Below are 26,859 nucleotides of genomic sequence, written 5' to 3' on the forward strand. Positions count from 1 at the left end.
CACCTGTAATCCCAGCACTTCAGGAGGCCAAGGTAGGAGGACCGCTTGAGCCCAGGAGTTTGAAACCAGCCTGGGCAGCATGGTGAGGCCGTGTCTTTACAAAAAATTAAAGAATTGGCTGGGCGCAGTGGCTCACACCTGTAATCCCAGCACTTTGGGAGGCCAAGGCGGGCAGATCACGAGTTCAGGAGATCGAGACCATCCTGGCTAACACAGTGAAACGCCATCTCTACTAAAAATACAAAAAATTAGCCAGGCGTGGTGGTGGGCACCTGTAGTCCTAGCTACTTGGGAGGCTGAGGCAGGAGAATGGCATCAATCTGGGAGGCAGAGCTTGCACTAAGCCGAGATCGCACCACTGCACTCCAGCCTGGGCGACAGAGCAAGGCTCCGTCTCAAAAAAAAAAAAAAAACTACAGAATTAACTGGGTGTGGTGGCACACACCTGTGGTCCCAGTTACTCAGGAGGCTGAGGTGGGAGGTTCACCTGAGCCCACGAGGTTGAGGCTGCAGTGAGCCAGAATTGTGCCACTGCACTCCAGCCTGGGCAACAGAGTAAGACCCTGTCTCAAACATATATATATATATCTCCAGTCTTGTCACAATATCCCAGCCTGCAGGGGGTGGCTGGTGGCAGACTGGATGGGAGAGCACAAAACAGGCATAGGCTTCTCCTCCCCTTTAGCACTGCCACCTGCTTTTTCTTTTTCTTTTTCTTTTTTTTTTTTTTTTGAGACAGAGTCTCGCTCTGTAGCCCAGGCTGGAGTGCAGTGGCCGGATCTCAGCTCACTCAACTCACTGGACCTCCCAGGTCCACGCCATTCTTCTGCCTCAGCCTCCCGAGTAGCTGGGACTACAGGCGCCCACCACCTTGCCCGGCTAGTTTTTTTTTGTATTTTTCAGTAGAGATGGGGTTTCACCGTGTTAGCCAGGATGGTCTCGATCTCCTGACCTCGTGATCCACCTGTCTCGGCCTCCCAAAGTGCTGGGATTACAGGCTTGAGCCACCACGCCCGGCCCCTGCTTTTTCAATTTCACAATCTTCCCTGAGGCAGTCCCCCTTCTCTGCCTGGGCTTTAGGGCTAGCTTCTGAATGCTTTTGCATCCTGGAGTGCCACCTCATCATACAAGCCCAGGTAAGGCTGAATTCCAAAAATCCCAGCTTTCAGAATCCTGCCAGGTGGTCGGTCACAGTAGCACCCTTGTTATTATGTAACCTAGCACCTGTGGGACTTTGCTTTTATTTTTGTTTTGACTTCTTTCTCTCCCCTTGAATGCAATATGGAAAGAACCAAGGAGTTGAGGACTATTATCCCAGTTTCTGAAAGTTCAGTTTTCTCCTCTAAAATGGAAAAAGTCAGGTAATAACTAATCAAGGGACAGAAAGATAGTAAGAGTGGTCCAGGATTTCTTGTGACTGTTCCTGCCCCCACACAAAATTCCTGCACCTTGTGGCCTTTCTCAGACTACAGTGAAGTGTGTTTCCCTTGTTAAAGAAGTTTCCAGGTGGCAGCTAATGGCAGCTGTCCAAAGCTCTAAGGGCAACTGTGATCTTGATCTGATCCAACTTTTAATTGAGCTCGCTTTGTTCTTTTGATTTTCGGTGGGCATGTGCGGCCTCATCTCTGAGCTATTGTTTCATCAGGCATTGCAGTAAACTTTGAAGAATGCAAATTCTGAGCTTCATGTGCTGTCACCTGTAAGGTGCTAGACACATTCAATCCCCTTGAATTCTGTGACTAGAACCTATAAGAAAAAGTGAATTGGCTTTTTGTAGATGTTCATAGAGAAGTAGCAATAGGGAATGATGGGTGGTGAATTTGGGCAAGTCACTTTATCCCACAGCGTTCATTTCCACTTCTGTGAAATACTACTTTGTAGTGTTGTTTGGCCTAAATTAAACAAACCATGCAAAAAGCCCAGCCCTATGCCTGGCATACAGTAAGTGCTCATGTGTTTGCTGCTATTATATTCTCCTAATCCTGTTTGAAAGCTGTGAGGCAGCAACTTTCCAGGAAAAGATGGCTTCGATGAGGGTATGCTCCCAAGACCTACCCGAAAGTAGTCTCTCCTATTAGAGTAGTTTGAAGCTGAACTTGGCTGAAAACTATAAGAAAGGCTGGGTTGGGGGAAGCCTTTGTTGCTTTTAGTTTCTTGAGATCTCTTCTTGACCTAACTCTTCAATGCTTGCCACGTGTCATCCATTCTCCAGCACTGTTTCTGTGCACCTGACTGACGTTTGCCTCATAGTAAAATGATTCCTCTGGGCTCCCTGGGGGAGAGAATGTTGGGCATAGCAAGTTGTAATGCTGTTGATCTCGGAAACCCTTCCGATGCTCCAAAAAATAAAGCAATAAGCAAGACATATCTAGCCAGCAGGAAATACCCTTCATACAAAATGGTTAATTTCTAAAACCTGTGGCATCACATTGACCGATCTCTTCTGTTTGGTTTATATGGGGGAAATCCAGCTGGAAGAGTCCTTCCTGACCCGTGGTCTGCCTGGGCAGAGGAGGTACTGTCCTCTGACCACCAGGTTCTGTTAGGTCTGGCAGGCTGCTTTCTTCCAGGCTTTGTACACCAACATTAAAAGGGCAGTCATTTCTCAAAATTGTCTGGGAAATGATTAACTTGTTTCCTTTGATCCTTCCTGCTTTGTGTGAGGACAGTCAAGTAGCAGGGGTGGAGAATGTGTTATATTAATTTCAACAGTGCTAAGTAAACAATGGGGGAAATTCTGCTACTAGAGAGGTACAACTCTATTTGAGGGTTTGAAGGCGTGTGTGTGTGTGTGTGTGTGTGTGTCCTTTTGTAAACATAGAGCTATTGAGTACAAAAATATGGCTGTTTCCTCTAAATTTTCTTTCCCCTGTTTTTTTTTTTAAGGTCTGAATTTCCTGCTGCTATTCACAAAGATGCTTTTTATCTTCAACTTTTTATTTTCCCCACTTCCAACCCCGGCATTGATCTGCATCCTGACATTTGGAGCTGCCATCTTCCTGTGGCTGATCACCAGACCTCAACCCGTCTTACCTCTTCTTGACCTGAACAATCAGTCTGTGGGAATTGAGGTAATTTACCAGTCATCCTTTTAGTTTGTTAATCTTCATCAAACTCAAACTGTAACTCCAAACCTAGGGATAACTCTTGAAGGGGATTGGGTGTGGCATGGGAAAGCTTTCATGTTACTGATCAACAGGCAATATACAAATTTAAACTTCTATTACTGGCACATTTTCTTTTGTAATAAGGAAGGTTGTTGTATGATGTCAGTAATCTAGATTGGAGTTGGCAAACTATAGCCATGAACAAAATCCATCTTTTTTTGTGCATCTGGCAAGTAAAGAATAGTTTTTACCTTTTTTAAGGGATGAGTTAAAAACAAAAATGGGCGAGATGAGGCATGTCCCACAAAGCCTAAAGTGTTTGCTATCTAGCCCTTTACACAAGTAATTTGACAACCCATGATCTAAATAATAGTGTCAGAACTTTGGGGACAGGAGAACATTTTCATCGAGATACCCAGTGTCTGAGAACAATTAAGCCGTTTCCTCCAGTTAAATTCTAGCTTTGAGTTAAATTTATTTTTCTGAAAACTATAGAAATTGAACTAGGCTCACTCCCCTGGCTTTCAGCAAATTCCCCAGCTTCCTACCTCTATGAACAAATTGAAAGTTCCAACAATGTTCTCATTTCTCCTTCCTTCTGCGCCCATGAATATCTTCATCTGTTTTCATTTTCTACCCTCTTCAGAGGAAAAAATGCATTCCCGTTCCTTCACAAGGCTATCTTCTTTTGTTCTTTTTACAGTCTTCTTTCTCCAAGATAGAGGGAATCTTACTCCAAGCTACCTCTACTTTCCAGCTCTTCTCCCACCTGTGGGTACCTCTGCATGTTCAATGTCTTCATTGACATCTTCTTGTCCCGCTGCATTCCACCACCACCTCTCACTCCTTTCCTTTCCCACTAGAGTTCTTTGAGAGTAGTTTGCATATTGATTTCCTCTTCTGAACTTCAACCCACTGAGATCTGACCGTTTACCACTACCATCTCCTCCACAGTGCTCTCAATCACTCATAACCTCACTTCCAAATTCAATGGCGTCTCTTTCAGCTTTCCTCTTGTTTGACTTGAGACTTCTTTCTTGAAACTCCTCCTTTTGCCTTTTATGATATCCTTCCATGAGATTTCTTCCTAATTTCAAGACAGTCTTTCTTTGTCACTTGGGTTCTTTCCTCTCCTCATACTAGGATTTTATTCTCAGCATCTCTTGATTCCTCTGCAGCAGGGGTTGGCAGACATATTCTGTAAAGGCCAGGCAGTAAATGGTATAGAATTTGCAGATCACATGGGCTCTTTTGCATCGACTCAATACTGACTGCTGTTGTAGAATAAGAGTACAGTACCAGACAACATGTAAACAAATGAGCGTGACTGTGTTCCGATATAAGTTTACTCATAAAGGCAGGTGGTAGGCCAGATTCAGTGTGTGGATTATAGTCTGCCAAACCCTCAGCTAAATTCTCACGGCTAAGAAAATACCTCCTCTTTTATGACTTGAAAATGTGCCTGAGTCTGTGACACTGAAATCTGATTTTCTATTCTGACCTCAGTGATACTTAAGTAACTTAAGCTCTCCAGGTCTCTTTATGCATGTTTTCTCCCTTCTCTCTCTCTCTCTCTCTCACACACACACACACACACACACACACAAGCACATGCACACACACACACACACCTTCTTTCCTATTCTATTTCAGTTAAGTGTATATCTTTTTACCCAGTTGCCAAAGTTAAGAGTCTGAAACATCTTGGATTATTCCTTCCTTACACTAGGCACGTAAACAGACAGCAAGACCCTGTCTTCCTTCACTAGACAAGGAGCTTTATTTTTGCTATTTTTTGTCTTAATGTGATAGCCCATGGAAATTTTCCCTGATGTCCTAGACTAAGATCTCTGGTTACAGCCTCGTGTGTTTTCCTGTACTTTTGTAGCTCTCACTTTGGATACTAATTTACATTGTTGAATGCTTATTTAATTGTTGCCTGTTCTTCTCTAGATGAAACTTCATGAGGGTTGGACCACTGGACCACACCCGGAGTGCCTGTTGTAGCTCCAGGGTCCATCCCAGGGCCCTGATCCTGTAGCTCCAGCTGACATTTCTAGATGGATTCCTAGCTACTCCCTTTTTCTTTTTCTTTTTTCTTTTTCTTTTTTTCTTTTTTCTTTTTTTTTTAGAGAAAGTCTTTCTCTTGTCCCCCAGGCTAGAGTGCAAATGGTAGGATCTTGGCTCACTGCAACCTCCGCTTCCCAGGTTCAAGCAATTCTCCTGCCTCAGCCTCCTGAGTAGCTGGGATTACAGGTGCCCGCCACTACACCTGGCTAATTTTTGTATTTTTAGTATAGAGGGGGTTTCACCATGTTGGCCAGGCTGGTCTTGAACTCCTGACCTCCAATGATCCGCCCACTTTGGCATCTCAAAGTGCTGAAATTACAGGCATGAGCCACAGCGCCCAGCCAGCTAACCCCTTTTTCTTGAATACACCGTCCTCTAGCTGCCCACCCAACTCTACGCTGCATTTTCTTACCTCCATGCCTTTGCTCAGGCTGTTCCTCCACTCTGGAATTTTCTGTTTTCTCCTTTACCCTACCCAAATCATATCTTTTTGCCAAATGCCTATTTGTCTTAGAAGTCTGTATTGAAATACCATTTCTTCTCTGTAATATTTCTGCTTAATACAGAACTGGTTGCTTCATTTCCCCCACGAATCCATTTCCTCCAAACTCATTATAGCATGTACATCCTGGTATTATATTTCCATTTTTTCCCTATGACCTACTCATACTCCAACAACCCTAGTGTATGAGGTGCTTAAGGGCAGCTATTTTGTCTTAACTCACATCTACAGTATTTACAGACTACCTAGAACACATAGTATACATTCAGTAGAAGTTTAAACTTGATACTATAAAAAAGACATAAAACTATACATATCATCTCTCCTCCATATGCATACACAGATGGATGCCAGGAGGGTTACCAAAAACATAACAGTGGTAATCTCTGGGTGGGATTACAGATCCACTTTTCTTAAGCCTTTAGTACAGTTTTGTATTTTCTCTTTTTTTTTCTGAGATGGAGTCTAGCTCCGTTGCCCAGGCTGGAGTGCAGTGGCACGATCTTGCCTCACTGCAACCTCTGCCTCCCCAGTTCAAGCAATTCTCCTGTCTCAGCCTCCCAAGTAGCTGGGACTACAGGCATCTGCCACCACGCCTGGCTAATTTTTGTATTTTTAGTAGAGACGGGGTTTCACATTGTTGGTCAGGCTGGTCTCAAACTCCTGACCTCCACCCGCCTCGGCCTCCCAAAGTGCTGGGATTACAGGCGTGAACCACCGAGCCTAGCCTCTTTCCTATTTTCTAAAATGTCTACAATGTAAATATACTATGATTTGGGGATTTTTAAAAATCAATTAACTAGCAAAGAGAACATTCCCGTGACCTCAAAATCAGCATTTATGGTCTCTTTAATTCAATTCATAAAGGTTTTGGAAAGAGTGAGGGGAGACTTGGACTTGGCCTAAACTTGGTCTTGTGTCCTAGGGAGGAGCGCGGAAGGGTATTTCCCAGAAGAACAATGACCTAATAAGTCACTGCTTCTCAGATGCCACGACTATGTATGAGGTTTTCCAAAGAGGACTCGCTGTATCTGGTAAGCCTGGTGGTCCGTCCTTGCCTGAAGAAGACAAGGTGGGATCTGTGGCATATCTCTCTTTCTCTGTCTCACTTCTAAAACCCCAGCTATTTAGATGCAGTGATCCAAATAGAATCGCAACATGCAAAATAGAGGCAGCATTAGAACACAATATCAGGATGGGTGTTGGAACCAGTGTAAGACAGACTTAGGTTTGAAGCCCGGTTCTTGCATTTCCACCTTCATAACCTTATGCAAAACACTTTGCTTCTCTGAATCTGTTTCTCAACACAAGAAGAACGTCCCTGCCAAAACTGTTGTTAAAGGGTCAAGGAGATAATAATACAGGACAGTGTCTTTAACTCACTAGTACCTCATATTTGTTTAGAAACATGCCTTTCATTAATGCAATTGCCTGCATTTACAGATAGACAATCTGAGCCAGGACTAGCAGTCCAGGACTCCTGATGTCTTACATTGTCCTTGACTCTGATACCATCCTACTGGCCCAAGTTACCACTTCTTTGGACTTTTTCAGAGACTACCAAATGGGCTTTGACACATTCATTTGGAATACATCAAGCCTTAATATTTATATCTTATATCATTGAACATAATGCCTGGCACACACATGTTTACTTTTAAAAGCTACTGGCTTATAGCTCTTTCTGTGCCTTTGGTCTTTTGGGTGACATTCTGGTCATGTAACTTTTATCCGTTCCTTGACTTCTGTGTGTTAACTAACACTAAGAGGATATTCATAACCAACTCCTGTCAAGTGTTAACTATACAATAACTACTGTACATATATTACTTCATTTTCCCTAAACCGTAGAGATTAGTTACCATCATTGCCATTTTTAAAGATGAGGACCCAGACTCACAGTTTCAAGACCATTACCAAGGTCATAGAACTAGAAAATATCAGAGCTGATAGGAAAATCTAAGTGTGTCTGTTTGACTAGGTTGTTCTATTTTAGGTTGGCTCTTAAGTGTTTTATAAAAGTAGCTATTCCTCCAGACAATTAAAGATTTATTATCAAGAAAACATCTATCTGAAGACTCCCCTGGGGCCTGTGCTTAGTATATCTGGTTCCAAATCAGCATTTATTTATAGACTCCATGCAAATAACAAATAAAAACAAACCAAACATCAGTTCGTTTACTTCTCTGGCAATTTAAGATAGTATATGTCTAATACAGTATAATTTCCTTTGGGATTTTTTCTTTTTTTTTTTTCAGAGACAGGATCTTCCTCTGTCACCCAGGCTGGAGTGCAGTGGTGTGATGGAATATAGCTCACTACAACTTCAAACTCTGGGACTCAAGCAATCCTCCCACCTCAACTTCTCAAGTAGCCAGGACTACAGGCATGTGCTGCCACACCTGGCTAAATTTTTTTTTCTTTTTTCTTTTTTTTTTGAGACGGAGTCTTGCTCTGTTGCCCAGGCTGGAGTGCTGTGGCGCGATCTTGGCTCACTACAACCTCCACCTCCCAGGTTCAAGCAATTCTCTGCCTCAGCCTCCCGAGTAGCTGGGATTACAGGCGCCTGCCACCATGCCTGGCTGATTTTTGTATTTTTTTTTTTTTTTTTTTTTTGAGACGGAGTCTCGCTCTGTCACCCAGGCTGGAGTGCAGTGGCCAGATCTCAGCTCACTGCAAGCTCCGCCTCCCGGGTTCCCGCCATTCTCCTGCCTCAGCCTCCCGAGTAGCTGGGACCACAGGCGCCGCCACCTCGCCCGGCTAATTTTTTGTGTTTTTAGTAGAGACGGGGTTTCGCCGTGTTAGCCAGGATGGTCTCGATCTCCTGACCTCGTGATCCGCCCGTCTCGGCCTCCCAAAGTGCTGGGATTACAGGCTTGAGCCACCGCGCCCGGCCCTTGATTTTTGTATTTTTAGTAGAGATGGGGTTTCACCATCTTGGCCAGGCTGGTCCTGAATTCCTGACCTTGTGATCTACCTGCCTTGATCTCCCAAAGTGCTGGGATTACAGGCGTGAGCCACCGCGCCTGGCCTACACCTGGTTAATTTTTAAATTTTTTATAGAGACAAGGTCTCACTATGTTGCCCAAGCTAGTCTCAAACTGACTTCAAGAGATAACCCCCTCCCTGACTGCAGCCTCACAAAGTACTGGGATTACAGGAATGGGCCACTATGCCCAGCTCTAGTGATTTGCTGTTTTTAGGAGTTTTCTTTATTGATGATGTGTTGTTATTGTGACTAAAACAAGCAATTTAGCATGTGATATGTGGCACATGAGATATATAATTTAGGATTTTTTGAATACTAAATCCTAAAGCAATACTGTTAAAATGGCTTCTCATGGAAGCAGGCACGAGAAATCTGGTGTGGCTACTTACATAGAAAAATGATAGCCGGGCGTAGTGGTGGTGCCTGTAATCCCAGCTACTTGGGAGGCTGAGGCAGGAGAATCGCTTGAACCTGGGAAGTGGAGGTTGCAGTGAGCCGAGATCGTGCCACTGCACTTCAGCCTGGGTGACACAGGGACACTGTGTCTCAAAAAAAATAAAAAAAGAAAAATGACACTTCTGGGCCTATCTGGGGTTGAATACATGAGCCTTAGCTAGTAGTTTGTTTATCTTGAGAATCGCTTGGGGCTGTTGTTTAAAATGTATATCTTCTGGTTACACTTTAGGTTCACTGAATTAAATTTCCAGATAATGAAACCTAAAAATCCTCAGGAAGCTTTGTATTTTTAGCAAAGCTTCCAGGAGATTCTGTATACCAGAGTTGGAATTCTACTTAGTATAGAGTGACAACTTTGCCAAGAATTTGTTAATGGATGGGCTGTTTGCAGATGGCCACAGCTTAGAACAAACAGGTCTGAGTTGACTAAGTTAATGAAACACTAGGCTGTTGCCTGGTCAGGCATTTGGCTAGTAGGTTGAAGCTGATCAAGTCACAGAGTTTAATGAGACCTGAGTTGTTGCCCCTTTGGGACAATTATTTGACTTGTTCCTTAGATACCAGCCTCTGCTAGCATTTTTATCAATCAAGAAGTGATAAGATACAGTATAATTCCTTCCTTCCTTCCTTCCTTCCTTCCTTCCTTCCTTCCTTCTTTCCTTCCTTCCTTCCTTCCTTCCTTCCTTCCTCTCTCTTTCTCCTTTCTCTTTCTTTCTTTCTTTCTTTCTTTCTTTCTTTCTTTCTTTCTTTCTTTCTTTCTTTCTTTCTCTTTCTTTCTCTTTCTTTCTTTCTTTCTCTTTCTTTCTTTCTTTCCCTTTCTTTCTTTCTTTCTTTCTTTCTTTCTTTCTTTCTTTCTTTCTTTCTTTCTTTCTTTCTTTTTTCTTTTCTTTTCTTCCTTCCTTCCTTCCTTCCTCCCTCCCTCCCTCCCTCCCTTCCTCCCTTCCTCCCTCCCTCCCTCCCTTCCTCCCTTCCTCCCTCCCTCCCTCCTTCTCTCTCTCTCTCTCTCTCTCTGTCTTTCTTTTTTCAGCGTCTGACTCTGTTGCCCAGGCTGGAGTGCAGTGGCACGATCTAAGCTCACTGCAACCTGCACCTCCTGGGCTCAAGCCATCCTTCCACCTCAGTCTCTCAAGTAGCTGGGACTGCAGGCTCATGCCACCACCCACGGCTAATGTTTTATGTTTTTTGTAGAGATGGAGTTTTGCCATGTTGCCCAGGCTGGTCTTGAACTCTTGAGCTCAAGTGATCTGCCAACTTCTGCCTCCCAAAGTGCTGGCATTACAGGCATGAGCCACTGTGCCCAGGCCCCAGTATACTTTCTTAGACATTCATCAGCTCTACTACTTGCTGAGTGAGCTTGACCAAGCGTCTCAGTCCTTCATAATTCTTAGTACCATGCAAATGATAATAGCTGGGAAGACGAGTTAATGTGCTTGGCATGGAGTAAGCATTCAATAAATGGTAGCTATCATTAGTGATTAATGTTAGTACAAATGGTATCATTGGTAGACCACCCAAGGCACACAGCCTGGGGGAGCAAGTGACTTCCACTCTGACAAAGCCATGCTTCAGGGAAAGTTAGTCTGAGACGTTACTTCTTAGGCTTTCATGCAGCTATTTCAATTGGAAGCTAAAGTACTAACATTTTCTGTACACAGCCTCCTTATTCATTTTTATATCTCTTTAATCAGAGTGGGTCTCTCTTTCCTGCTTTCCTTCTTTTTTTTTCCATCACTTAGTCTAGAAGTTTACTTACTTGCCTCCGAATTCCTTGTAACTCTCTTTACGAATACTTCCTTTTGGCAAGACCTGAATTCCTCTTAGTAATTAGGCTAGATCCTCTCCATACATTTTCCTGCCCTTCTACTTGTCTACTTATAACGGCCTCCTTCTGGCTTAGACATGAGGGCTTCTAAGCCACTTAATGTGTTCTTCAGCCTAATACCATTACTTCCTTGAGTTAGCTTTAAAAACTGAGATGCCATTTATTCTTGTAAATGGATGTTCCCAAACTTATTTTAAGAAAGGCTGAGTAGTTAAGATGTTCAGAAGTTTAATTCTTTTATTGTCAAATGCAAGGTGTAAATTGAAAAAATACTGAAGACAAATGCATGAGTATGTGCACACCTGCGTGTGTGTCTCCATGTTTTTTACAAGCCTTGATATCTTAGAAGATACTCTCATACAAATGGGCAAAGTATATGAACAAATAAGTCATGAGAGTAAATAAAACCTAACAAGGAAAAAGGTGCCACTTTACTAGCTGTTAAAGAAACTTAGACTACAGTAATAACCTTTCAAACCTATCAAACCTGAAAATAGTTTTGTTTTGTTTTGTTTTGTTTTGAGACCGAGTTTCGCTTTTGTTGCCCAGGCTGGAATGCGACGGTGAGATCTCAGCTCATCGCAACCTCTGCCTCCCAGGTTGAAACGATTCTCCTGCCTCAGCCTTCCCAGTAGCTGGGATTACAGGCACGTGCCACCGCGCCCAGCTAATTTTGTATTTTTAGTAGAGACAGCGTTTTCCATGTTGGTCAGGCTGGTCTCAAACTTCCAACCTCAGGTGATCTGCCCGCCTTGGCCTCCCAAAGTGCTGGGATTACAGGCATGGGCCACCGTGCCCAGCCTTGAAGATAATTTTTAAAGACACTATTTAGCGGTCTATGAGAGTATGTTAAAACTTGATATGATAGGAGAAAAGTGAATTGTCACATCTGCTCAAGTAAGCAGTGTGGTCTAGGTATCAAAAACCTAACTGTTCTGAGCCCCCATTCCCTTCCCTTATTACATTTTAGGAGCTCTATTCTAAGGAAATGTTCTAAATTTAAAAGGATCAATTTGAAAATACTTAGCGTAATTTAAGGTGTCAAACTTGAAAACAATCTAAATACCCACAATGAAATAAAGTCAACTACAATAGAACCCTTCATCAACTGGCCATTGAAACCACTACAGAGAAGAAATAATGACATGAAAATACTTATGTCAGATTGGGAGAGGAAGCAAGGTATCAAAGTATTATATTCATTCTATACATGGGGAATGAACATAACTGTAAAACTATGCAAAAGGGCCATAGAATAACGTATCAGTGCTAATAATGGTATTTGGATGATGAGATTGATGATTCATATTTTATTTTTTTTATTTTTATGAGCATAGTTTTTATTGTAGGGAAATTCAATCCGAGATTGTTCAATACAGGCTGTTTGTGTTTACTTGTAGGCTTTTACTTGGTCACGTTTTGTGGGCTAACCCCATATGGATGGTTTTCTCTGAATGTCTACATTATCATGCAGGTTACATATTCAACACTGAACCGCTCCTGTTTTATGTAGCATTTCCTAAATGTTTCAAGTATAATTTATAGGACTCTCCATCTTTGAGAACTCAGTGCTTTCTGACTTTGAATTTCCTGATCATATAAGAGAAGCTCAAATCCTCGTTGGACTTATCCTTTGTGTCTTGCCCCTTCTTAATCTCCTTTTAACTTCCTTGGTCCAGAGAATTTGCAACTGGAGTTGATTTTCTTTTAATATTATGTTTTTAGACAATGGGCCCTGCTTGGGATATAGGAAACCAAACCAGCCCTACAGATGGCTATCCTACAAACAGGTAAGTTGAGTCCATAGTTTTAGACAGATTCTTTCTAACATAGTATTCTGAACTATAGGATACCGTATTGGTCAGTTTTGAGTCTTGACCTCTTCTCCCTCTCTCTCTCACCCCATTTCTCTTTTTTGTAGGTGTCTGATAGAGCGGAGTACCTGGGTTCCTATCTCTTGCATAAAGGATATAAATCGTCACCGGACCAATTTGTCGGCATCTTTGCTCAGAATAGGCCAGAGGTAACTATGTTGAAGCTAACTAAAGGAAATGAGTCAGGGTTAAGTTTAAAAATTTCAAATGCGATTCCCCATCCAGCACTCCAACACTCGTTAATGCTTTACCAAAGCTATTGTTAAAATTTTCTAATGCTTATTCTGCTTGAAAGAGTTACAACTCAGAACCTACTTAATTTCTGGTTAAGTGTCTAGCACTGTCACCTAGGTGTTCGGACTTCTTTTGTTTCCCAGTCTATCATGAGTCATTTGAAGTTGGTCTGATTGTTACATGAGGAAAATAAGGAAACTAGGAGGGACCGCCAAATAAGATCTTGAAGATATTGTGGAAAGTATGTACTAGTATTAGAACTGAAACTTGCAATTTGTACTTGAACCAGTAAATTCAGCCATTCATTGCTACTGAGTCTGGCCGTAGACGTCTTTCCACAGTGAGCTGGAAGCAGATTTTGATGGTAAGATGACAGAATCAAGCTTATCTCCAAGTTTCAATTAAGTCATTAGGCGCATTATCCCTCTGGGGAAGTCTTTTCATGCTTCAAAGGCTCCCTAGAAGTGCAGCATATGATACATATAACATACAAAATCTGTGTTAATTAACTGTCTGTGTTATCAGCAAGGCTTCCAGTCAACAGAAGCCATCAGTAGTTAAGTTTTGGGGGAGTTAAGTTCTGTGTGGATCTTATTGCAAGTTTACAAACTGCAAGTCCCAGTTCTAATGCTAATACAAATATAAAAATATTCACCTATAATTTTAGGTGAATCTACAAACTCTATTCTTGTCACAGTCAGCCTCAGTAGAAAAAGGTTCCCTTGACTCTAGTTTAGGAACTTAACACCTAATCTGATACAGTTAATCCTTGAACAACATGGGGGTTAGGACCACCGCCTATTCAGTAAAAAGATCCACCGATAACTCCCCTGAAACTTAACTACTAATAGCCTTCCTTGCTGATAATGTAGACAGTTGACTAACACATATTTTTGTATGTTATATGTATTGTATGCTGCTTTCTTACAATGCAGTAAGCTAGAGAAATGAAAATGATAAGGAAGGGAAAATGTATGTACTATTCATTAGGTGGAAATGGATCATTATAGAGGTTTTCATCTGAGTCATCTTTACCTTGAGTAGGTTGAGGAGGAGGGAGAAGAGAGGTTGATCTTACTGTCTCAGACCTGGCAGAGGTGGAAGAGGTAGAGGAAGTAGAAAGGGAGGCAGGAAATATAGGCACACTCAATGTAACTTTTATTGAAAAAAAAAATCCATAAGCAGACCCTCACAGTTCAAACCCATGTGTTCAAGGAACAACTGTATAGTCTGTTAGGACTGCCATAATCTAATACACAGACCATGTGGCTTACACAACAGAAATTTATTTTCTCACAGTTCTGGAGTCTAGGAATCCAAGATCAGAGTGTCAGCAGGTTTAGCTTCTCCTGAGGCCTCTCTCCTTGACTTGTAGACAGCCACCTTTTCATTTTGTCTTCACACGGCCTTTTCTCTGTGCACATGTATCCCTCATGACCCTTCTTCTTCATAGAAGGAAGGGATTGGGACCCCACCCTTATAAGTTTGTTTAACCTTAATTACTTCTCTAAAAGCCCTATCTCATATACTGTCACATTGGGGATTAGGATTTCAACATGAATCTGGGTTGGGCCAGAGGAGGAGAGACAGGGAGACAGGATTCAGTCCATAACATCTACATTGACATTTAAGGCCCATCACTAGCAGATTCCTACCTACCTTTCCAGTTTTATTTCCTGTAGTCTTCACACTTGCTAATGTGTACCCACACAATGATGTCATGCTATCTGTATTAGTTCGTTATCACACTGTTATGAAGAAATACCTGAGACTGGGTAATTTATAAAGGAAAGGGGTTTAATTGACTCACAGTTCTGCAGTGCTGGGGAGGCTTCAAGAAACTTACAATCATGGTAGAAGGGGGAGCAAACATGTCCTTCTTCATATGGTTGCAGGAAAGAAAAGAATAAGAGCAAAGCGGGTGGAACGCTCCTTATGAAATCAGATCTCATGAGAACTCACTGTTACGAGAACAATATATTAGTCTGTTTTTATTCTGCTGATAAAGACATACCTAAGACTGGGAAGAAAAGGAGGTTTAATTGGACTTACAGTTCCACATGGCTGGGGAGGCCTCAGAATCATGGCAGGAGGCAAAAGGCACTTCTTACATCACAGCAGCAAGAGAAAATGAGGAAGAAGCAAAAGTGGAAACCCCTGATAAACCCATGAGATTTCGCGAGACTTATTCACTATCATGAGAATAGCACAGGAAAGACTGGCCCCCATGATTCAATTACCTCCCCCTGGGTTCCTCCCACAACACGTGGGAATTCTGGGAGATATAATTCAAGTAGAGATCTTTTTTTTTTTTTTTTGAGATGGAGTCTCACTCTGTCGCCAGGCTGGAGTACAGTGGTGCCATCTCAGCTCACTGCAACCTCCACCTCCCAGGTTCAAGCAACTCTCCTGCCTCAGCCTCCCAAGTAGCTGGGATTACAGGTGCATGCCACCACGCCCAGCTAATTTTTGTATTTTTAGTAGAGACGGGGTTTCACCATGTTGGCCAGGATGGTCTCAATCTCTTGACCTCGTGATCTGCCCACCACAGCCTCCCAAAGTGCTGGGATTACAGGCATGAGCCACTGCACCCGGCCTCAAGTTGAGATTTGAATGGGTATGCAGCTAAACCATATCGAACTGTATGAGGGTAACCACCCCCATGATTCAATTACCTCCCACCAGGTCCCTCCCAAAACACGTGGGGATTATGGGAACTACAATTCAAGATGAGATTTGGATGGGGACGCAGCCAAACCATACCACTATTCTTTGTTCATTCACTTCCTTCTTTTAATCTACCTCTCCATCCATAACCAAATCCTACTAGTCCTCTAAAGCCCTGCCCAGTTTTCATCTCTTTCCCACAAGCAGTCCCAAATTGCTTTGCCTCACCGTTGAAAGTGATCTCTGACACCCTAAGGCTCCTAATGCCTTCCATACCTCTTATGGATGGAACTTATCACACTCTGCCTTTGTATTCTGGTCTACCTTTGTATTGCAGTTGTCTCTGTGCCTTCCTTATCTCCCTTATTTAATTGTACTTTATAGCAGTGTTTGCAACTGTCCCTATGGCCCCAAAGAGATTTTTTTTTTTTTTTTTTACATTAAAGTCAACAAATAAGTAGTCCCAGCACTTTGGGAGGCCCAGGCAGGCAGATAGGTTGAGCTAGGAGTTTTATGCCAGACTGGGAAACATGGTGAAATCCTGTCTCTACAAAAAATATGAAAATTATCTGGACATAGTGATGTGTGCCTATAGTTCCAGCTATTCAGGAGGCTGAGGTGGGAGAACCGCTTGATCCTCGAAAGTTGAGGCTGCAGTGAGCTATGATCATATCACTGCACTCCAGCCTGGGCAGCAGAGCGAGGCACTGTCTCAAAAACAAAAACAAAAACAAAAACAAAAGCAAAACAAAACAAGACAGAAAACCAGATAGCATTTGTTGGCTGAATGACTGAACTAGTACTCTTCAATGTGCCCTCCAGTCCTTACTTGAACTTCTCTCTTTACAGTGGATCATCTCTGAATTGGCTTGTTACACGTACTCCATGGTAGCTGTACCTCTGTATGACACCTTGGGACCAGAAGCCATCGTATATATTGTCAACAAGGGTAAAATTTTGCTGTTACATTACAACTTGATTCTTCCTCAATGCTGAGTATTTCTTCAATTTCTGCTGTTTTGTTTATTTGTTTGTTTAAGCAAACTTGAAATGCTGTGGTCAGAAAATGTTCAAGTCTTTCTAGTTTTGTAGTACTTAGGATATAATTTTCAGGAAAGCTACAAAAAGCCCATGAAGCAGAGATACACAAAGATAGAAGTTTCAATGACATGCTTCAAGGTGACATGGTATGATGATATAGAGACAAGACTACTTACTCTGAACACACTAGATAAAAGCCCAGACAATGAACTTAATTGACTAAATCACAGTAAAGCTACAGATTTAATTTCCTACCTTTGTAAATCCAAGTCAGTACAGTTAACCAGCATGTACCAATGTCCATGGTGAGTCTGCAGAAAATAATTGTCATTGCTAGAGAAACAAGTCCAAATTTGATGGACAAGTAACAGCACTTTCACATATCCAACATGTTACCTTCTGTCGTGGGACTAGTAGATTAAGTGAGTAGGTCTATTTGCACAGTAAACATCATTTGAAGCTTTATGTAAACATATATCAAAACAAATGCTAAAATTTAGAATTGTAAAATACTTGTCAGCTAAAAATCCTATTTCTCCCCTCCTGTTTCCTGTATTCCCTACTATCCTCCTCAAAATAAAACACATTGATAGAACCACACCTCAGTAACCTGTTCAGGTTATCTGAATGAATTCTTAAACAGAAGGAATTTTGTGGTTCCTCTAGAAACTGTAAAATCTGCTGTCATAGTTCAAGAACATGACGTGTTTCTGTTTCAGTTAAGTTCATTTATCATCAATGGAGTATTTCAGGTTGTACATTATAAATCTGATTTGCAGGTGTAATCTCCTTTCGACACCTGTCAGCTTTGAAAACTTTTCAAACCTCTTCCTTCTTGCAAGGCAATTAGGTACTTAGCAGAGAGGGGGAGTGATCTCTGGTTCTATTTTGGCTTTCAGCTGATATTGCCATGGTGATCTGTGACACACCCCAAAAGGCATCGGTGCTGATAGAGAATGTAGAGAAAGGCTTCACACCGAGCCTGAAGGTGGTCATCCTTATGGACCCCTTTGATGATGACCTGAAGCAAAGAGGGGAGAAGAGTGGAATTGAGATCTTATCCCTATATGATGCTGAGGTATGGATCTGAAATTTATCTTGCGGCTCCAATGCTGGTCCAACACCTTAGGCAACTTGCAAGATACCTTCACAAGAGGACAGGGTTCTTGTTCTCCAGGGGTGGCATGTGAGGAGTAAATTAGACTCATGATGTGAAGCTCTGAGAATAATTTCCACAAGACAACTTTGAAACTCATGCCAGGAGAGGACAAAGTTCTGTGGCCGGCTGCATGGACTTCTAAGTGGATAATATATAAATAGGAGTTCAGTAATAGTTAAAGGAGGTGGCTCCTGGAACCGGGCTGCTTGGGTTCACATGCCAGCTCCACATCTGTTAGGCAACCTTGGGCAATCTCATCTCTCTTTCCTCGGTCCATGAAATGGTGATAAAAATAATCCCTACCTCACAGAGGTCTTGTAAAGAGTTAGATTAATTCATATATGTAAATTTATCAGGAAAGTAATGTGTATGTAATAAGCTCTGAAAATGTTAGCTATTCCTTTCTTTCAAAAAAGATTTAGTTATGGCGCTAGATGATTGAAACTTAAGAGTACAATGGGAAGTTTGAACATGCAATCTACCCTCTGTAGGTAGATGATTTTCTAGAGAAATCTTATGCTCTTCCCTGGGACTTCCATTGTTCCTGAATGTTGGCTTCTGGTCCTAATCCAGGTTGGAATTTTGCTTATATTCCCATAGAGATGTTCTCATGGGAAAGGGAGGGAGAGGGCCACATTTATCACAGTCTGTCCATCTCAACTGATGTCTTTCTTTCTTGGTTTTCTGTTCATATAGAACCTAGGCAAAGAGCACTTCAGAAAACCTGTGGTAAGTTTTCTTCTGCCTGAATTTGAGCCTTGCCATTGTCAACTCTCAAAGTTCATGGTAGAATAAGCCCTTGTGCTTCCTCCTCCAGCCTCCTAGCCCAGAAGACCTTAGCATCATCTGCTTCACCAGTGGGACCACAGGTCAGTGCCCATGAAGCTGAACCTTAGACCCCTGGTCAGCCAAGAACATGATTTCAATTCTTGGCCTCTGGTAGGCTGGTAAATATTCCGTCTAATGAGCCCTATCCTTAGGGGCTCACAGCCTAAGGCTTCTAAGTGTGAATTCCCAAATGGAAAAATATAAACATAAGTAAATAAACTTCATTTGGTATACTGGGAGCTGTTTACATTCAATAGATTTCAGGGGTCTTAAAGATGACATCAGAAAGTCCTTTCCTCTGCCCCCACCAACCCACCACTCTCTTGATTTGACACCACTGGGATGGTTTCATTCAATCAAGATAACTCAGTGATAGTTTTCCATAGAGGGCTTCAACCCCACCCTACATCCACCCATCTGTTAGAATGCTTAATAGTTTTTAATGTGGTCCATCATGGTCTACAGTTATATTCATTCTAGTATGCCCAGTTTATAGTGTTTATAACCATATTACTAGATAATATTGGTAGATCTGGAATTCCAAACATATAAATAGCACAAGATGTGGGGTGGAGGGAGAAGGAGGGTTAACTTGAATTTTTCTTTGCAGGTGTGCATATATCTGAAATCACGGCTGTGCTCCGTGTAGTAGTAGAAGGCCAATGATGCATTCAGCAGTAGAATCTCCGGGGGAATTCATTATTCTAAACAGAGGCATATACCATCCACAAAAAGACACAGTGACAGGAAATGCTCTTGGCCTTCTGGAATAAAACCAATTGAATCTAGTTTCTTTCAAGGCCAAAGGCTACCTATTAGTTACATAAAGTATCTTTCTCTCCACCTCTTATTTCCTACAGGTGACCCCAAAGGAGCCATGATAACCCATCAAAATATTGTTTCAAATGCTTCTGCCTTTCTCAAATGTGTGGAGGTCAGTGGTCAATTGAAAAAGAGGCTCTCATTAAAACGTGAATCTGTCATAAGATTTTTATTTTTGAAGTTAGAGCAGGCAGACACACATACACACACACACACACACACACACACACACACACACACACACACACACACACACGTTAAAGGCCTGAGTGTGGACAAACACCAGTGTGTTCTTTGTCTACAGGACTGTACATTTTCAAGCCTTGGTCTTTTAGGATCACTGTAAATTTCTACACTATATGCAGTTCAAGGCATCTCAGATCTACACAGTGTACCACCTATACAGCTGTCTGTGGTAGTCCTGGGAGGAGGTAGTTTTAAAAACTCCATTGGAGATGAAAGTTGCCATGAATCTCATGTTGCCTTCTCTTGCTTCCCTGGCCTACATAGCATACTTTTGAGCCCACTCCCGACGATGTGACCATATCCTACCTCCCTCTGGCTCATATGTTTGAGAGGGTTGTACAGGTGAGTGTTCTATGTTCCTAGCAGTATGTGGCAAGGGGGTCCTGACTTGCTATCACATGTTTATTCCAAAGGCAGCCGCACAGTATTTACTGTCCTCTCTCTGGTGTGAGAGGTGCAGGCAAGGAGTTGGCTCATGGGAGCTCTAATCGTGGTATGACCCTTCATTTCCTGCAGAGCCTTCCTCTGCTAAGTCTGCATGTGTCCGGGAGGATAGTACATGCTTCTGCTTTCATGGGGTGTGTGAGTCTAGTGACATCACAGCTAGGAGCTTACTATCTGCCCTTAATTCTGAGCTGACACAAGACGTTGTCTTCTTTTTAAATTTTATTTTGGTTAGAATTTTTGAAAAGATCTAGGATTAGAGAAAAGGAAGTTCCCCACAGAGGATCAGGGAAGGAGCATTTGATCCACATAAGGTATGAGATGTCCCCCGTGAGAGTTTTTGCACCACACCTGAGTGTGTAAGGTGGTGCTGTCAGCATTGTGTGCACTGGAGGAGGTCTACTCTTCTGTGAGTGTACTCCAGGCTTTTCAGGCTATTTTGAGGCTGATTTGAGAACCGACAGCCGTGTCAGTCTTTCAAAAACACAGGTAGTGTGGTTGGAAAGTTCTCTCTCTGCTCCTCGCTACCCCCAAATGCCTCTTCAGCCAGCTCATGGTTGATGCCTAAAATGCCAAAATGCAAGATTCAGTTCTTTGGGCTAAAGTAATGTATCTGATTCATAAAAAATTGATTCTAAGAAACCTTAAAAAATATTTTAATGTAATTTATGAAATTGGGCTGGTCTTATGATTGAAGGCAGGTTCTGCTTTAATTGGCAGTGCTTTCTTAGTGCCACATAATGAATTGCGTCTTACAAAGGATGATTGTCTTAGAGACTGTCACACAGACCTGTGGTGGAGTCTGGGGGTCCACAAAGTCTCAATATCTGTCTCATCTGTCATGCCACCACAGCAGAGATAAATATTCATCCTTTTTGGGGGGAAGGCTCTCAGAGTCCTGAATTGGCGGGGAGGTGCTGTGTAAGGAAAGTGTCTGTGTGCCTTAGCCCACTTCCCAAATTCCTTCCAAGACAGGTCCCCACTAAAGGGGTTGTTTGCCTCTAAGCTCTATAATTTGGTTTTGTTTTCAGACTGTTGTGTACTGCTGTGGAGCCAGAGTTGGATTCTTCCAAGGGAATATTCGGTTGCTGGCTGATGACATGAATACTTTGAAGCCCACATTGTTTCCCACGGTGCCTCGAGTCCTTAACAGGATCTACGATAAGGTACTAACTTTCCGCTGAAGGGACTCTGTGACTTCGGCCTGCATGAAGGAACTCTGTACTACTATGAGATTTACTCCACCTCTACCTCCACCCTCTACAAATATCTACGTAAAGCCATGTTTACAGGTCAAGCTATGAAAAACCATTATAAATACAATCCCTGCCAGGTACAGTGGCTCACTTCTGTGATCTCAGCACTTTGGGAGGCCAAGGCAGGCAGATTACCTGGGGTCAGGAGTTCGAGACCAACCTGGTGGTGGTCTCGACCAGCCAACATGGTGAAACCCCATCTGTACTAAAAATACAAAAATTAGCTGGACATGGTGGTGAGCGCCTGTGATCCCAGCTACTCGAGAGGCTGAGGCAGGAGAATTGCTTGAAGCCGTGAGGCGGAGGTTGCAGTGAGCCAAGATCATGCCACTGCACTTCAGCCTGGGCAACAGAGCAAGACTCCATCTCAAAAAATAAACAAAAATAAAATTTAAAAATGAAAAATAAATAAGTACAGTCCCCTTTTTCTTGGGCAAGATGACTTGGACCTGATCTGAAGAAAGAGCTTGACTCAGAGACTTATGGAGCCCCTCAGGGTTCAGCAGACATCTGGGGAAGCTGTTCCCTTGCTGAAGTGCCAGGCCTCATGATACACATTTCAGAGGCATCCTCTCATTGAATCCTCACAAAATCATAGTAAATCATACTTACACCTATTATTTCTAACTTATGACGAGGAAAATGAGCCTCGGAGGTTAAATAACCTGCCCAGAGTCACATTCAAAAGGGGTAAGGCAGAATCAAGCTTTCAGTAGTCTTGTTTCAGTAGTCATGTTAGCGAGTCATGCCGATGACTAGCACTGCTCTATTTTTCATTAGAAATTACAGAATGGTGATTCCTGTAATTCTGTCTTCCTCTTGCATTCATTAGCTGAGATTCTTCCATAAAACCTGGCGAATATTTGATTATTTTTATTTATCAATCTTCAGAAAAATGGATTTGTGTCTCAGCAATCTTCAAAAGTAGCCAATGAGATTTTCTCTGTGTATTTTTAGGAATTCATAATTTTCAGATTTGTTTTTTAAATTTCAGTCATTCTTTTTTTTTTTTTTTTTTTTTTTTGAGACAGAGTCCCACTCTGTCACCCAGATTGGAGTGCAATGGCACGATCTCGGCTCACTGCAAGCTCCGCCTCCTGGGTTCAAGTGATTCTCTTGCCTCAGCCTCCTGAGAGCTGGGACTATAGACGTGCACCACTACACCCATCTCATTTTTAAAATATTTTTTAGTAGAGAGGGGGTTTCACCATGTTGGCCAGGCTGGTCTCAAACTCCTGACTTCAAGTGATCCACCTACCTCAGCCTCCCAAACTGTTAGTCTTTCTTCTTGATCTTCTTATTGCCCCATCTTGGCAGTTGGAAACCCTCATCAAGTTGCTCGGGTGACCTTTTGACAATACCCCTGTAGCCTCTGATTGCTTCCTTGGTTTCTGGCACAAGTTGTCTCAACCTCATCTTGTATATTTCTCACCCAATTGTTAGATTGTCAGATTGCTTCAAGGAGCTGTCAAAGCTATTTGAACCCAGGCAATATAGTATGTGATGATTCCTCAGGCTGGGATCCGTGAGGAAGTAATACATGGCCATTCTTCACATGCTTTGGAACCCTCCCCCACCTCCCCAACCACCTCTGAGATTTTAACACTTCCTTTCACTATTAGGACTCTCAGCAGATGCTAAATGGGCTCCGGTGACAGGGCAGGCGGTGTTCTAGCAGAACTGATAATAATTCCAACAGTTTCTTACCATGCTATGCAATTATTAGATTTGGTTGTTATTATGGTTTTTGTTCATATGTTGTTGTTGTACTTTTTTTATTTTTCAGAGATAGTTATTGTGTAGTTAATACCTAATACACAGTTCACTTCCTGAATGTATTTTTAAAATGAAGGACTTTATTAGCACAGGTCTCTAATACTAACTCTTTATCAGTGACTTGTTGAGGGAGGGTGAGTCTTGTGAATGTTGAAGAAAGATAAATCTCTTTTAGATGAGGGAGGTTTCAAGAATGACATGATGCAGGAAGCATTTGAGCATGGATCTTGGAGAGAGATTATGACATATTGGTACAATGATAATGTTATAGGCATAAGAAGATGCTTATGTCCTAGAGCCCAATTTACATTAGAAGATAAAAATTATCACCCCTGCTTGGCTGGAGGCCCAAAAATGGGGGTGTAAACATGGAAGATGGACGGAGAGGGATTCTCCAAATTTTGAACAAGAAAAAAGACTTCAATTGCCTTGCATCTGACTTCCAGTAGGGTGGAATCTTGAAAGCCAGCTACAGAGTTCAGGACTAAATTTTGGAAATAAGGGGTCACTTTGAGCTGTACTTGGGGAAGCTGTCCTTTGGCAGGAGTGTGGTTGATGGAACATACAGTCACAGTGAGGCCACAGTCAGGGAGACCAGGGAAATCATGTGAGCTGGAAAAATGGTGTCAGAATTAAGCCCAAATGGGAAGAAATAATTTTAGTAGGAAGAATTAAGTCCGGCCGGGTGCGGTGGCTCAAGCCTGTAATCCCAGCACTTTGGGAGGCCGAGACGGGCGGATCACGAGGTCAGGAGATCGAGACGATCCTGGCTAACACGGTGAAACCCCATCTCTACTAAAAATACAAAAAAAAAAAAAAAAAGTTAGCTGGGCATGGTGGCCAGTGCCTGTAGTTCCAGCTACTCAGGAGGCTGAGGCAGGAGAATGGCATGAACTCAGGAGGCGGAGCTTGCAGTGAGCCGAGATCACGCCACTGCACTCCAGCCTGGGTGACAGAGTGAGACTCCATCTCAAAAAAAAAAAAAAAAAGCAGATTCCTAGGCTGCCCTTTGACCTACTAAATGAAAAGCCCTAGAGGTGGTGCCCATTGAGCTGTTGTTTTTTTGTTTGTTTTAAATCTAGTACCCCCCAGGTGACTTTGTAGGCAGTCCCTCTTTATCTCAGTTGTCAAGTTGTTTCTCAAGGACTAAAAATTGGGGCAGTAAAGGGGAGGACTGGAGCTTTGCATTAAGTTCACTTCTTTCTGAGCATGGCCATAATTCTCTGGGCTCATCATTATTCGCAATCGAGTTCATGAGTGTGAGACTGTGAGACCACTTCCTTATGAAGCTAGAACACACTGTTTCTTGCTGACTAATGGCCTTGATGAGTATCTCCAATAGGTTTCCAACTAAAAGGAGCTATCACTCTGCAGGTACAAAATGAAGCCAAGACACCCTTGAAGAAGTTCTTGTTGAACTTGGCTGTTGCCAGTAAATTCAAGGAGCTTCAAAAGGGTATCATCAGGCGTGACAGTTTTTGGGATAAGCTCATCTTTGCAAAGATCCAGGTAGGTTGGACAGGTCCCGGACTGAAGCAGGCAAATACCTGGGCTGCCTTCTGACTCCACAGACCTTGCTTTTCTTCTGTTGCTTGAGCGTCACTTTAGCTAGAGATCCTTTCACACTTTTTGTCCACTGCTTTTTAAGATCTTTCTTGTACTACTTTACTACTAAAGGGAGTAGGTTTAAAAAAAAAAAAAGAAGCAGGCTGAGTGTGGTGGCTCACACCTATAATCCCAGCACTTTGGGAGGCCTAGATGGGCAGGTCACCTGAGGTCAGGCGTTCAAGACCAGCCTGACCACCATGGTGAAACCCGCTCTCTACTGACAATAGAAAAATTAGCTGGGTGTGGTGGTGGGTGCCTGTAATCCCAGCTACATGGGAGGCTGAGGCAGGAGAATCGCTTGAACCCAGGAGGTAGAGGTTGCAGTGAGCTGAGATGGCACCACTTCACTCCAGCCTGGGCAGTAGGGTCAGACTCTATCTCAAAAAAAAAAAAAAAAAAGAAAAGAAAAATATTTTATTTAAGTTCTAGCACTCTCTCTTATTTTCTTTGGTGGTCTGTTGAGATTATAAGCAATTTGAGGGGCTAAAGAATACAAATTATTTGAGAAATATATGGCTTCTGGTCCCAGCTATAGATAGTGATGACAATAATAGCTAACATTTTAAGTGCTTTTCTACAATCCAGACTGTATTCTAAGTGCTTTGTAAATTAACGTGAGAATTGATATCAGTTTAATTCTCATAACAACGCTGGACAGGCTATTATACCCACTCTACAGTAGAGGATGTTGAAGCCAAGAGAATAGGTTTTAGTATGTCTTTTGTTTCCACTGAACAGGCCAGCCTGGGCGGAAGGGTTCGCATAATCGTCACCGGAGCTGCCCCCATCTCCGCTCCAGTCATGACATTCTTCCGGGCAGCAATGGGATGTCAGGTAAGCCAAGCACCTTCTTTGAAAATAGGCCAGTTTACTTTTGCACAAACAAGCTCACTGTTTAAATAACAATGAAAACAACTAAAAGGTACCAAAATGAAAGTCACCTAAATTCTCAAAATCCAGAGAAAATATTCTTCTCATCATCTCTTCAGGCATCTGTGTGTAGAAACCTTCACAGAAATAAAACTAGTGCTCTAAAACACTTGTTAACATTGCTCCTTGTCAAATAAAGCTCAGCATCATTTTAATGATTTCTCAATAGTTTATTGAATGTAGTTGACCCTTGAACAATGCAAGAGTTAGGATTGCCTACCCCCACGCAGTCAAAAATTCATGTATAATACTCGACTCCCCGGCCAGGCGCGGTGGCTGGTGCCTGTAATCCCAGCACTTTGGGAGGCCAAGGCAGGCAGATCACGAGGTCAGGAGATAGAGACCATCTTGGCTAACACGGTGAAATCCTGTCTCTACTAAAAATACAAAAAAATTAGTCAGGCGTGGTGGAGGGCCACTGTGGTCCCAGCCACTCAGGAGGCTGAGGTGGGAGAATGGCGTGAACCCGGGAGGTGGACCGTACAGTGAGCAGAGATCGCGCCACTGCACTCCAGCTTGGACGACAGAGCAAGACTCCGTCTCAAAAAAACAAAACAAAACCAAACAAAAAAATTGACTCCCCAAAAACTTAACTACTAGTAGACTATTATTGACTAGAAGCCTTACCAATAATATAATTAATCAACATATATTTTGTATATGTATTATATACCGTATTCTTACCATAAAGGAAGTTAGAAAAAAGAAAATGTTATTTAAAAAATCATAAGGATGAGAAAACATATTTACTATTCATTAAGTGGAAATGGATCATTATAAAGGTTTTCATCCTCACTGTCTTCATGTTGAGTAGGCTGAGGAGGAAGAAGAGGAGGGGTTGGTCTTGCTATCTCAGGAGCAGCACAGACAGAAGAAAATCCACCTATCGGTGGAGCTGTGCCGTACAAACCTGTGTTGTGCAAGGAAGGGTCAGCTGTACTCAAATAACTAATCTGTTAATGGACACTTGAGTTGCTTATGATATTTTTCATTGTTATAATCAATTAATCATTAATCTAGAATAAATC

The 26,859-nt window shown here is 42.4% G+C and overlaps 1 protein-coding gene across 4 annotated transcripts in view; it reads left to right on the top strand.

Moving 5' to 3' along the window:
- The window catches only part of ACSL5 (acyl-CoA synthetase long chain family member 5), a 54,571-nt gene that overhangs the window by 18,693 nt on the left and 9,019 nt on the right, over positions 1 to 26,859 (top strand). For all 4 annotated transcript variants that reach the window (XM_045362232.3, XM_074002703.1, XM_045362231.3 and 1 more), the window contains exons 2-14: positions 2,887 to 3,071; positions 6,605 to 6,713; positions 12,672 to 12,736; positions 12,868 to 12,969; positions 16,571 to 16,670; positions 17,662 to 17,840; positions 18,618 to 18,650; positions 18,739 to 18,790; positions 19,610 to 19,683; positions 20,082 to 20,159; positions 21,293 to 21,427; positions 24,668 to 24,802; positions 25,640 to 25,735. In XM_045362232.3, coding sequence (XP_045218167.2) covers positions 2,916 to 3,071; positions 6,605 to 6,713; positions 12,672 to 12,736; positions 12,868 to 12,969; positions 16,571 to 16,670; positions 17,662 to 17,840; positions 18,618 to 18,650; positions 18,739 to 18,790; positions 19,610 to 19,683; positions 20,082 to 20,159; positions 21,293 to 21,427; positions 24,668 to 24,802; positions 25,640 to 25,735 — 1,314 coding nt within the window. In that variant the 5' untranslated portion in view covers positions 2,887 to 2,915. The remainder of the gene's footprint in view (positions 1 to 2,886; positions 3,072 to 6,604; positions 6,714 to 12,671; positions 12,737 to 12,867; positions 12,970 to 16,570; positions 16,671 to 17,661; positions 17,841 to 18,617; positions 18,651 to 18,738; positions 18,791 to 19,609; positions 19,684 to 20,081; positions 20,160 to 21,292; positions 21,428 to 24,667; positions 24,803 to 25,639; positions 25,736 to 26,859) is intronic.

This window comes from Macaca fascicularis, chromosome 9 (genome assembly GCF_037993035.2).
Source record: "Macaca fascicularis isolate 582-1 chromosome 9, T2T-MFA8v1.1".
In the NCBI taxonomy this organism is placed as follows: Eukaryota; Metazoa; Chordata; class Mammalia; order Primates; family Cercopithecidae; genus Macaca; species Macaca fascicularis.